This window comes from Agelaius tricolor, unplaced genomic scaffold (genome assembly GCF_023055355.1).
Source record: "Agelaius tricolor isolate 1412-34295 unplaced genomic scaffold, bAgeTri1.0.p SCAF_1, whole genome shotgun sequence".
Lineage (NCBI taxonomy): Eukaryota > Metazoa > Chordata > Aves > Passeriformes > Icteridae > Agelaius > Agelaius tricolor.
This window is the reverse complement of record NW_027269261.1, coordinates 28,521,903-28,534,714: the sequence shown is the minus strand read 5'-3', so window position 1 is coordinate 28,534,714 and position 12,812 is coordinate 28,521,903. Positions and strand designations below refer to the sequence as shown.

Here is a 12,812-nt window from a genome sequence, read left to right as displayed (position 1 = left end):
TGAATAAGTACTGGATTTAAAATGAGAAATCTCCAAAAGAGGATTCTGGCTGGGAATCCTCTCCTGGCATAGCCTGGTCAGCTTGGCTGCAGCATGTGTGAGGCCAGCATTCAGGAGGTCCTTCTCAAAAGTCACACGCTGCTGAGAGCAAGTGTTAGGATTATCTCTGCAGATGTGTGGTGAAGACGGTGGCCATGCAGTCCAGCAGAAGGAGTACAAGAGGATGACCGGAAAGGTTTTCCTCTCATCTTTCCATCTTTGAGTCCATCAAAACCTTTCTACACTGGGAAATTATTCATTTTTCTCCTTGTTTTAGTCTTATTAATTTCTCTTGCAGCCTTTTGTTTTTGTCGTTTTTGTCTAGAGTTGTTAATATTTATAGGGCTGAGAGATGGTTAGCCACACTGTATTACTTTGCCATTTTCTATTCATGTGTAGTCATTGCATGTATTTACCTCACTTTCTTTTTGCTAAACTTCAGCATTTCCTAGCACAGTTTATAAAACCTGGCTTTCTATCTCAAAGCATAAGCAGAAGAGAATGTGCTGAGGTTAAAAGTTGTGCTTTACTTAATTGCAGCATTTTGGCTCGACTTTTCACCTAGAGTCCAGAAATTAAAAAAAAAGAAAGATCTATAATTTGATAATACTTCTTTAATTTCAAGGGAGCAAAATATCTGTTAAGCTAGGTAGTTTTGCCTTTCTTGCTTAAATCTTGCTAGTGCAGAAGGCAAAATGAATTCCATTCGTTTTGTGAAGGGCTCCACGGGGAAACATTTCCTTTCATTTTTTGGCACAAGCTTCTCTGATAATGCAATTTATCCCTAGAATATGAAAAAATAGAGAATATTAGCTTTTAAAATATAGTATTTCAGTCCAGGAGAGACTAGTTTTTGGAGAGCATTAGGAATGTGCATGGGCATTTGACTGAAGGATGGCAAAGTGGGAGAAAATGTTTTTCTGCCATACTAAATAAAGTGCATGCAATGAAGGACTTAATCATGGTGCACTAGTAAAATAGGGGGAGAAAACATTTATGGTTTTCCATTCATAGCATTGTTTTAGGAAAAAATAATTTCCGTTTTTCATGTGAGTTTGACCGTATTTTTCATGGTCATAGGCTTAGATGGGCCAGAAGCTTGGACCAGAACAGAATAACAGGATGCTTAAATCTTAATGTAAAAGGTTGAAAAAGATGTTTAGGTTTGCATGTCTTTCCTTTGCAGGAAATACAGTCCTTGATAGTGGTAAGGGTGGTATAATGAATTCCTGAAAATCATTCACTTTTGAGCCATGGCTCATAGCAAATATATAAAGCTGGATATCCCAAGCCAGACATATAAAAGCAGAACATCTTTGAGGTGGAAGTTTGGGAGTACAATGATAATACGTTGGCATTTATAATTCTTTAATGTAAACCAGCAAAGTGGTAATGTACTTCTGACTATTTTTTGGTTCACTTTATTAATGTATAATCATTCTTTACTTGAGCAGTGTTTTTTTTTTTTAATTGTGAGAAAAGTATTATCAGACAAACAAGTGGAAAATGAAAGGATTCTGGCCCTTATCTGTGGTGTTCCTCTCACAATACACTCTGCTTCCTTACAAGAACCCTATAAACAGTAAAAAATTACATGTCTTGAAGACAACAGCTCTTGTTAGCTTTGTAGAAACAGGTTTACAAGGGGTTTGGGTAGGAGTGTGGTTTTTTTTGAGAGAAAAGACTGACTCTAGGACAGTCTTCCTGAATTGAGAATACATTTAAATTCTGTGTAGTATGCCCGTTGAATTCACATTGATGTGCTATTATAATTCATTTTTCTGTAGAGGAAGTTGGTCATTGCTTATGGATATTCAAGTAGAAAAAACTTTTAAATTAACTGATTACAGAAGGACAGTTAGAAATTCTGTCTAATAATGCAGTTTTGTATTTGATTTAATTCTGGCTTGTGAATTGTGTTATAATTTATAATTGCACTTTTCTCCAATGAAATTAGTTTAAGTTTGGTACCCTGAAGGTTCTTTTCTTCAGAAGTGATTGCTGGGGCAAAGAAATAAATGTCTTTGCACTCAGGGTGATTTTCAAAAGATCTATTCATTTCCCCAAATGGAGGAGAGCTGAAGATAGATTTTCTTTCCTTTTTACCAGTTTGAGTTTCAGCTTATATTTGTTTCAAAACCTCTCTTTGTTTTACTCATTCTTTACATTCTTTTAAATCTGTGTTCCCTTGCTATCTTCTATTTCAGTTCCTCAGGCATATCTGTTCTTTTTTAGAGATAACTACAGAAATATAATTCAAATTTAGTCAGTATCTTGAGTCTTTTGTTTGCAGTATAAGTGTTCAAATAGTTTTACATGAACTCTTCCACATACCTATCTTCCTAGAGATGCAGCTTTTACTTTCATAAAGGAACCAAATGAGTGTTTCCATGCTTTTTTTTTTAAAGAGAGGACTAATATGCAATAATATTTCTGGTATGATAGAGAAATAATTGTGATTTCTAATATTTTACGGTTTACACAGTAGTATTTTGTAAGTGTTTTTTTAGGGACTGTATTTTCAAGGTCTTATAGTACAGATGTGAAAATAAAGATGGCAATACTGCTCTCACAACAGTGAGATCCACCTTGTGATACATTGATTTTAATTTGTGGGATTTTGGAAGGGGAAAAATGGTTACAAGAAAGCAGTTCTGCATGTGCAGATAAATGCTCAAGGGATGTTAGTGGATGCTATCCAAAACATTAGCTGTAAAGGTTCTGCCTTTTTGCTGTAGCTAAAATTACTTGTGTTGACAGGAAAGGAAAAAAACCACAGGAGCTGATAAGAGTGAAAGACTTGCTATTTGACAGGGACTCTTGAGGTGAAGCGTTGACAGTGGTCTGTTCTCTGCTCCACTGAGGGTCTGAGGAGTTGAGGTCTGTTCACACTGCCATCAGGGCATGGTAAGTGAGTCTTTAGGGAAAAGATGCATGTGCCTGTATCTTGTGGGGGAATTTTTCTTGTCTTCGTGCTTTGTTCCTTTTACTTGCCATATCTAGTTAAATATGTACACCTGGTAGCCAACTCCCAGGGGGAAAAAGTGCACTCTACTCACGTGGAGAAACTAATAATTAGTGCATTGGATTCACTAACCCAGAATTTAATACATGCTGAGGGAATTAAGAAATTCCCTCTTGGATCAGGTAAAGGTATCTGCTTTGAGAGAGGTGTGCTGAGAGGTCTGTAAAGAAACAAAACTTGCTCTAATTCCTTAGCAAAGCAGGACAAGAAATGTTTATGCATTTGTCAAGTCTTTAGGAGATTAATCAGATAGTATGCAGTTGTAGATTTTAAGGGTCTGATTTTCTTCTAAGAGAGGTCTGTGAGAGAAACAAGCAGACTCTTTTAGGAACAGTGCACAACATAAAAATGTTCTCCTGGGCTCAGCTTCACAGATTCTGGATTTCCTGAGTACTCTTAACTTACCAAGATCAGCTGCCTCTACTTCTCCTTCAGCAGGAAATAGAAAAAAATTGTAGTAACCTTTGGAAGCTGAGTTTACTCCTTTTTTGGGTGAATGGTACTTGAGCAGCAGTTTTGCATTTATTCTAGGTGAATGCTGAAGAGTGTTCTCCATGTGTCAGATTTGCTGGAATCTGTTATAGAGCTGCTTTGGGTATTGCATCATTTATCAAGAAGCACACTGTGTAGCCAGTGGAAGAAAAAAGGGAAAATAATTTCATGCACGATATAAGATGCTCTTCTGAAAGCAGAATTAATTTCTTATTATGTTGTTTTCCTGCTCTATATTTTCTTGCTAATTCAAGGCTCTCAGGTTTATGGGATTTCAGCTAAGTGTTTATGAGCTATTCTAATTCCTGTATCCAGTTTTCACAGCCTCTTGCCAAAGACAAAAATTAAAATAAATACTGACAATCCCAAGCTTTGCTTTGTCCAAACGTTTTTATCTGGTATTCATGGCAGCAGAGCACACAATTCATTGGTTGTATTTGCAATGACAGAATTGCTCCAGAGTTGGACTGTTTTTATGAAATGTTAAGTTTTGATGTTGCTTGGGCCCAAAAATTATCATTTCAAGAAGATCGCTCCAGAAAGTTGTTCCAGTGGTGCTTTGGGGGAGAGGGATATGAAGAACCTGTGAAAACAAGATGACAAGTAGATGGCATGTAGGTTTACAGTGATTGATTTGAAGCTGCAGCCTGTAGGATGTTTAAGTGCTGGCTGCTAAGATACTGAAGCCTTTGAAGTTGTTATAACACTCCAGCCCTGCAAATACTGTGAAAAATATCTGTTGATAGAAAGATGTGAGCATATGGTAGATAATTATCCTGTGCCTTTTTCTATGAGCAGTTTCCCTGTGGTGGCCTATGCAGAGTAGAGCAAAGCATGGACTGAAACCAGATATGCCAGTTTCTAGGCTAATGCTGTAACCACTGGACCAGTATATCCTCTGTACTTATGTGGAGGATAAGTGCTGATATCACACTGTGATCTTTCTCATTTTGGGTAAAAAGTTATATTGGTACTGATTTTAGGCCACTGTAGGATGCAAGTTGTGTGCATGTGGTGTGCAGAGATATAAACAAAATGCAAATCTGTACTTAACATTATTCTTTATGATAATTCTGGATGAAAGATGCTATAGAAATGCATTACCACTGTTACGGGCTTGGGAGGTTTTGTTTACTGACATTTTCTCATGAAAGTTAATTTCTTGCTTAGAAATATAGAAGTACACTAACTTAAAATAAGATCTTGCTGTTATTTCCTGTAGTATAGCCAGGAAAAACAGTTGCAATCTGTCTTCTTTAAAATCACATTCCTGGAAGATATTCTGGCAACCTGGGTATTTAAACACATTTCAAAGAAAAACAACTTCAAATCAATTAGAAATTGTTACCGTATTTCATTTCTGATAGTGTGGAATTACAGTTGGCTGCAGACATTACTTGGAGTTATGAAATAAGCAATAACCTGTTAAGGAGCCTATGAATTAGCAGCTTTATGGAACATGAGGCCCATTGTACTGTGAAAAAAAAAATGGGGAATAGGTGATCATGGACACTGAGTAGTTTGCATAGGTTCTTGATTAGCTTTTTTGGAAGGATAAAGGAAAGACTACAAAGCACAGAATGTTCCAGAACAAAATTTAAATGTGGTTTCTTTGCCAGAAGTTGAATAGTATGGCATCTTTGGAAAGCTAAACTCTGCATGTCTTTGCTTAATAGGGCTGAGAAGTTACTTTGTTGGGGGTTTTTCACTTGCCTCACCTGTAAGATCTCACTAGAACTGATAGTGTCAGGCTGCAAATTTTCCTTGTCTCTTTTGGAAATCCAGTTGGTGTCATTGCTACTCATTTAAATGAGTTACTGTTGAAATGGCTTAAATTGCACTCTGTGGGTGGCCTTATAACAGCTCTACTCTGCCTTTTATACCAACTTCAAGTGAATTCATTTTCTCAACTCTGGTCATGTCTGAATGTCAAGAAAGCCTTTCCCTTTCCAACTGTTCGCTTACTATGCAGCCTGCTTCTGTCAGCAGACAGGATCAGGAGCCAGGGAAGTCACAAATTGAATGTGGAGCCTGACAAAATTTCTGGGGTTATACTTCTTAGTGGAAATCAATGCTCCTTGGTGAGATTATTTAACTTAATATCTGGCAGATTGTCAGAAGAGGTCTCCTGAATCACTTGGATTTCTCCAGTGTAGACACAGTTTGATGGATGCCTATGGTCTTTTAATCTCTGTATAATAATTGAATACTATTTTTCCATTCCTGTTGCCACACAACATGAGCTGGAGGGCAAAACTTGGTGAATGTGCGTGCTATTGGTTAATCACTTAAAGGTCTAGATAACTGTTTTCTGAAAGACTTTGTCCTGAAACTTTGTTCTATAATGAAAAAAGTCAGCCAGGACAACTTCTGCCATGAGGGAGCGTTTAACGTATTTATGTTGAATTGCTTACTTATGGATAGGTAAATAGTTATTGGCCATCTTCTGTATGACCATAGCTACAGCTGTGTGGGCAGTGATGCTTCTGGAGTCTAGTCTCTATCAGATGGAAGTTCTCATTCTATTAGTTTTTCTGCAGGCCATTTTGAATTTATTCCTGAAGATCATTTTTCATTCATTCCCTAACTGGAAAAATGGGATTTACCCAGTTGTCACAGATGACATTAGCAGACTTTTGTGTCCACAAGAATGTGCAGTCATCTTGGGATGCTACTAAACCTGCTACTAAAACTTCTGTACTTCTTAAGATGAGGCAACAATTGATCTTTCTAGAAGATGGAAGTTACACAAGTTGCAGTATGGCAAAACCAAAAAAAAAAAAAAAAGCACTGAAATTAAAACTTGAAAGGTTTAAATTAAGATCTGATGCATGAAGTTGCTCATAGTGTTAGTGGAGATCATGTCTAGACACATGCAAGCAGTGTTTAGACAGAAGAGAATTGTTTATTTGAGCCTTCATCTGTGTGCTCAGAAATGTCAGGTAAGTCCTTCAATGATACACTGAAAAAAATGATAACATTAACGATGGTCCTAACCAATGTGAGTTGTGCATGTAGGCCATCATGTGAGATCAGCATGAGTGCAGCAGGGCTAATTGCAGATGCAGTTTGGGTTGATTCATGCTGGTATATTGTTGTACAGTGGGCCACTTGCAGTCTAACTGGCTAACTGTTGAGTAACTTGGGGAGTTTGCACTGCAGAGGTCATTTAAAGATATCTCTTGGCAAACAAGGCAAGAGATTGTATCCAAGTCTGAATTTCTTTATTTTAAATGCATTAATGATTGTTCTGTTAAACTTTATTAACTCTCTGGAAATCCTGCAGAAATCTCATTTCAAATTAGACAGGATTTATTGAGTGAAATATGTAACTCAGTCTGTCAATATCCCAGTCACTCTGATAATTTTTTTTCTCTATAAAATTCATTTTAGTCACAATTTTATAGCAAATTCAGGCGAAAAAAAAAATCTTTTCAGCATGCATGTGATTTTGGTAAAATGATAATGTATAGATTTGTGAGCAAGGCAGAAGATTTTGATATAAGCCACAGAAAGCAATAAGTCTTTTTCTATATACATAATTGTCTTGTTATTTATGTATTCCACTTGGCTTCAGTGATCTGTCTGTGTTCTTATTCCCAGGATTTTTTTAAAGCTGTAACAACTAAACCTCATAATCTTGAAGTTGCATCAGATTTTAATACTTACACAAGATTTGAGTTTTCAAGCAGAACTTGAAGCCGTGAAACACAAACACCAGAAGCTCTGGTCTTCTAATGTTTTAAATCTTCTTAACTACAATCTCTTAAAAAGCAGGATTGGTTCAGCTGGAATGTAGCCTTCAGGCAAACAATCAGAAAATGAAGCATACAGGTTACTACTGCTTTTGCTCTATGTTTAAGATTTTGATGATTTCCAAAGTCTAATAGTGACAACAATACTGCATCACTAAATAAATTCTTATTTAGAAGGTCCTTTCCCTCTATAGAAATGGTCAACTTACTGTTGCAAGGATGCTACTTGCATCAAATAAAATGATGAATTGTGTGTTCTCAGAAGACTCTGCCTAATGCTGAAATTGTAGCAATGTAGGCACTCTGAAAGGGATAAACTTGACAAATCAAATTCTGCCCTAGATTTAACAATGTATTTTACATTTACAACTACCTGTATTTTACAGGTAGTTGCTTACTTTATCTTTGATTTCAAAACCAGAAGGAAGATTAAAGAAGGTGCTGTTTGAATCTGAGAACAATATAGCACATATTTTCACATCCTGTTGAAATTGGATTAAAGTTGTTTAACAGTATTTTCTGGTGAATGAACCTAGTGCTTAGGGCAAATAAGTTACTCTAAGATATGCAAAAAGAAATTTCGTACATAAATATGGCATTATATTCGTTAGAGTTTGTGTTAAAATTTAGGAGTTTAGATCGTGTGGAAAGTACAGCCCTTCTGCAAAGTTAACAAAATGGATGGAAATGTAGGGGCCAAATGCCAAATAACATGCATTACAATAATATTATTCTAAAGCTAAAACCATTTTATATAAATCAGAACTTGTGCTTCAGAAAATTTATGTAGCCCTTGAATGTTTCTTCTTTCAGCAGTGAGAATCCATTATAATTCAACTACCTGAATGGGTAGTTGAATTGTTCTTCAGGTGGTTTGTTTTTATAACCAGTTTGTACTCTGAAATTTGAATTGCTGAATGAGAGGTGTTTAGTAAGGATCCTACAGTCAAATCATTATTTTAATTCCTGTAGCTTTAAGACAATTCAGAATAAACACTGTTTTGATGCAATGTTCTTGAATTCTTTGAAAAGAGCACTCCTTTAGCTCTGTGCCGCACAAATGACAATGGATTTCCTCTTGCTCTTTTTTTGTTCTGTAGTGTAATGTTATTTAAAAAACAAAAGGTTCAGTTGCATTTAGGTCAGTTATTAAAATACTGTTGGTCATTTCCTTTGACAGAACATTTCTATTGTGTTATACCAATGTCATTAGGAGGAAAGGTTATTCCCACTTGTCTGGCTGATATCAATACATACTGGCATATTACATCCTCTGGCTTTCTGGAAATGTTTTATTTGAGCAGCAGCTTGGGAACAGGAAATTTAAGGTTATATGCAGTCTGGTTTCAGGCTGCATGGTAGAAAATGTGTTTCCTAGAAGATGCTGTCTTACCTGACAGATTTTCTCTAGTATTTGTAGAATTGGATAAGCTTAAATAGGTTCAAGTTGCAAACAAATTTTTACCAACTGTAGGTAGCAGACAAGGTAGAACAAGGTTTTCAGTCACTCTGTAGTATTTGAGGAACTTATATGAATTGCATTAGTGTATCACCAATTTACCAATTCCTCTGGATTGTAGTTTACATTTTAAGATTTTACAATGATAATATTACCATTTTGTAAGTGTTCCTACTGTCTAGAAGGAGGAGAAAACAGTACTTTTACATCAAGCTGTGAACAAATGTCAAGTCTGTGGCACTGGAGTAACTTTTAAAGGCATAGGTTCAAGAATAGCATTTTAGCCATGTGGAGCAGCCCTTTTGACCAGAATCAGAGTGAGCAGGAAAATAGGAATACAGTTGAATCCTGTAGCTGTTCATGCATGTAAAACACAGCAATACATACTTCCCGTTGCTTTCATTGACAAATTAGACTGATATATTTCAAGTGATGATGCTGAAAATTACAAGTTCATTTTGGTAAGATCTTAATATATATTACGTAAGTGGGAAAAAAGTATAGTTGTGGAAAGATAAACACTTGAAATATTGAGCCACCATACACATGTACTGAAGTCTGTATAAAACTATTCCATAGGGACATATCCAAAGTCATCAGAAATAATAACATTTATAACCCTTTTTAATGGAAATAGCCATCTTAGTTAGAGATCAGGCTACAAGTAAATTTCATTGTAGAGCTGAAGCGTGGTGCCTGATGAGTAACTGATTAAACTTCCTATCTGCTTTTGCAGGGTATCAGGGGAATCAGAAGATAAAATTTATACACGAGGTCATTTGTTTTTTTAAGGCCAGAGCTGTGGAGTCTCACCTTGCTAAGATCCTGTTTCAGTTTGAGCTTTTTGTGAACCTCTTCATAAAGCTAAAACTAGCTGAGGTTGGAAGGACCCTTTAGATAGAGATCGTTAGCCCAGCTGCCCTGCCTGGGCAGGATCAGATAGATTAGGCTGTCCAGGTCCTTGTCCAGTCAGGTTTTGAGTATCTCTAAGGACAGAGACTCAACAAGTTCTCTGTGGAACTCATTCACTTGTGTTTATTACTTGTATTTATGACTTTTGGTATTACACAAAATACGAATTTGTTTATGAAATATCTGCAACTTACAGAAAGAAGTAACGTGGCATCTAACTGTATTTTAGCTATTGTATTTTATCACTTAGTTGTAAAATGCAGATGTCTGTGCTAGTTCTGAGTTTCTTAATGTTAACTGTACAATTCATGCAATTTAAAATTCTGTTGCAGCTAGTTTGTCAAATATCTGTGTGATATACAGCCTTCTAGTACCTAAACGGGCCCTCAAGAGAGCTGGAAGGGGGGAGCTTTTATAACAGCATGGAGTGGTGGGAGAAAGGGTAATTGTTTTAAATTGAAATAGGGTAAATTATAATAAGGTATAAGGAAGAAATTATTTACTGTGAGGATGGTGAGGCACTGGAACCGGTTGCACAGAGAAGCTGCTGATACCCTGTCCTTGGAAGTGTCAAAGGCCAGGTTAGAAAGTGCTTTGAGCAGCCTGGTCTAGTGGAAGGTGTCCCTCCCCTGAACTACGTGACCTTTAAGGGCCCTACCAACCCAAACCATGCCATGATTCTATGAAATGCAGATTGATTTTACTTATGCTCAAAGCTCACCAAAAGCCACATGATTGTGTTAACATGCTCTGAGGTGGTATCAAGAAAACTGCTTGAAGATCCAAGTGCAAAGCATATGAGTACCTAAGTACTTTCAATCAGTGCTCCTTCATGTCCTAACAGCATGGACTACAGGGTGAGTCCCCCTTTGCCTTTCACATAGGTCCTTTTTTGGTCAGCTAGATGTAGGCATGCAACGTTGGTCACATTAGGTGTGGTTTGTAACACCAAATACTTCCTGAATAAAACTTAACTGTGCACAGAAGACTGATCTAAGCCAATTACAGGAGTGGTAACAGCACTACTGTGCTACTGACACAGTTATCTTAATTGTATTATCATTTTTATTTCTGTTAGCTATTTCTTGAAATACAGTGAACCTGTAATAAAAATTTCTGCCAGCATATTAAAGAGACTTCTGTGTACAGATGAAATTTGTGTTAAGGGGATGAGTCAGGGTAATTCAAGTGAAGAGGCAGTTAAGGTGAAATAAATCACAAGGTAGAGGCAAGAGAAGAGAACCCGTTTGCTCTACCACTGATAATGTAGCCACTGCTTGAGATAATGAAGCAGAGCAGTTTCTGTAGTTAGTGTTAATTTGCCCTATTCACTTAGTTGACTGCTTTTTGAATCAGTTCCTGTGCAAGGTTGTACTTGTGTGTTGCCTTGTGTTAATTTGATTAAAACTTTTCCAGTTCTCAGATGCAACTATAATTTTCCTATAATTTCAGGAAAGAATAGAATGGTCATTTGGGTCTACATAAGCCTGGTACTAGCCCTTTTATCAGTTTTATAGTAGGTCTTCTATTTGTCAGTAAGCTTCTGCTGTTTGACCTGGCTTTCTTCCAAAGCATGGTAGAACCTTTGTATTCTAATATTGTCATGTAGCTTTGTCAAAAGTGTTCCACATGCCTCTGGCATCAGTATGGAAGGGGGATCGCTTGTCTTTTATTGGTGTCAACAATTTTGGGTTTTGTTCTTTTCTAACCAACAGAATTTAGCTTCCTGGAATCCTTCAAACCCTGAATGCCTGCTGCTTGTTGTGAAAGAGCTTGTGCAGCAGTATCATCAATTTCAGTGCAGCCGATTACGGGAGAGTTCTCGTCTCATGTTTGAGTATCAGACTTTACTTGAAGAGCCCCAGTATGGAGAAAACATGGAAATCTATGCTGGCAAAAAAAACAACTGGGTAAGCTCTTATTACATCTAAAATGCTTTTAACAAATACAACTCCTTCTTGGGAAAACGTAAGTTCTTCCTGTGCATCTCCATGCTTGATGTTTCTGATGGAGAAAACTATTTGACTTCAGCTGATTTTCTATATTCCTTGTTTGGGATGTTGCTGTGTTCCATTATGTTGGTTGAACCAGATTTCCAGGTGAGAACTGGTTTTGAACCTGGTGTTCATTCATCTGGTTGATAGGTGAAAACTTTGAAACTGTTGAAAAGCCTGTGCTGTGTTTAGAGAGCACAGTACAACATCAATGTGGAAGTTTTGAGTTCGCTTTGAAGATTTGAGAGGCAGAATAACTGTGTTGGTATGACACCCTGCCAGCCTACCAGTCTGCTTAGGGGTAGGATGCATTAGGGTGTGTTTCCACATTATGTTTGAGTTGGTTTAATTGGTAGCTGCAGCTGCCAGTATCTCTCTTGCACTTGTCTAAGCTGAGATGAGTTGTTCCGGGAGAGGAAAAACTAACCCAAGTAATTTTCTGCAAGAGGAGGCAAGGTAGGCTAGAGCAGTGACTTTGTAGGGCCATGCTTTCGTAGGACAGTCAGACATTAAACTGGCTTATCTGCTTCCTGAAGTTCCCACATGGGAAATGTGCCATTCTATATAGAAACACTATGTGTATAGACCTCTAAGGTGTGGCCATTGGCAATGCAGGCATTTTGGTTACTGTGTGAATTGACGTTTTTTAAAAATTGATCTCTGCCACAGAGTAAGCTTTGCAAAAAATCAAGTTTTTGCTGCTGGTAATATATTTTTCTTGGGAAGTTTGGAGTAAGATATGTCAGGAAATATCTGATGGTGTTTATGAAGGACTTGTTTCCCCCTTGCTTTCAGAAATAGCATACTCTTAAGATAAACTGGCCTTCAGAAGCTGTATCTTCTGAAACAGGTGCAGTCTGAAAATTGATGAAATTTCAGCACTCCTATTATCAAGACTAGAATTCAACTTTATATCACTTCAATCATCTTTAAGTTACAGGTGATTCAAGGATGTTTACTCTACAACTCACACATTGATCTAGTTTTTTTTTCCCTTAGGCAAGTCATCTAGGCTTTTTTATTTGAACCCAGATTTAATTTTCTTCATCAAAGAAATTCAGACCTCTTTAATGTTTATAGATCAGAATATTTGATTGAAATTAACTTATTCACAGATGTTATTGTCCATAGCTTGC

At 36.9% G+C, this 12,812-nt stretch overlaps 1 protein-coding gene across 1 annotated transcript in view; it reads left to right on the top strand.

The window, feature by feature from the left end:
* Nucleotides 1-12,812, top strand: part of BABAM2 (BRISC and BRCA1 A complex member 2) — a 164,673-nt gene that overhangs the window by 38,290 nt on the left and 113,571 nt on the right. Inside the window, exon 5 of the mRNA XM_071428010.1 lies at nt 11,398-11,592. Coding sequence (XP_071284111.1) covers nt 11,398-11,592 — 195 coding nt within the window. The remainder of the gene's footprint in view (nt 1-11,397; nt 11,593-12,812) is intronic.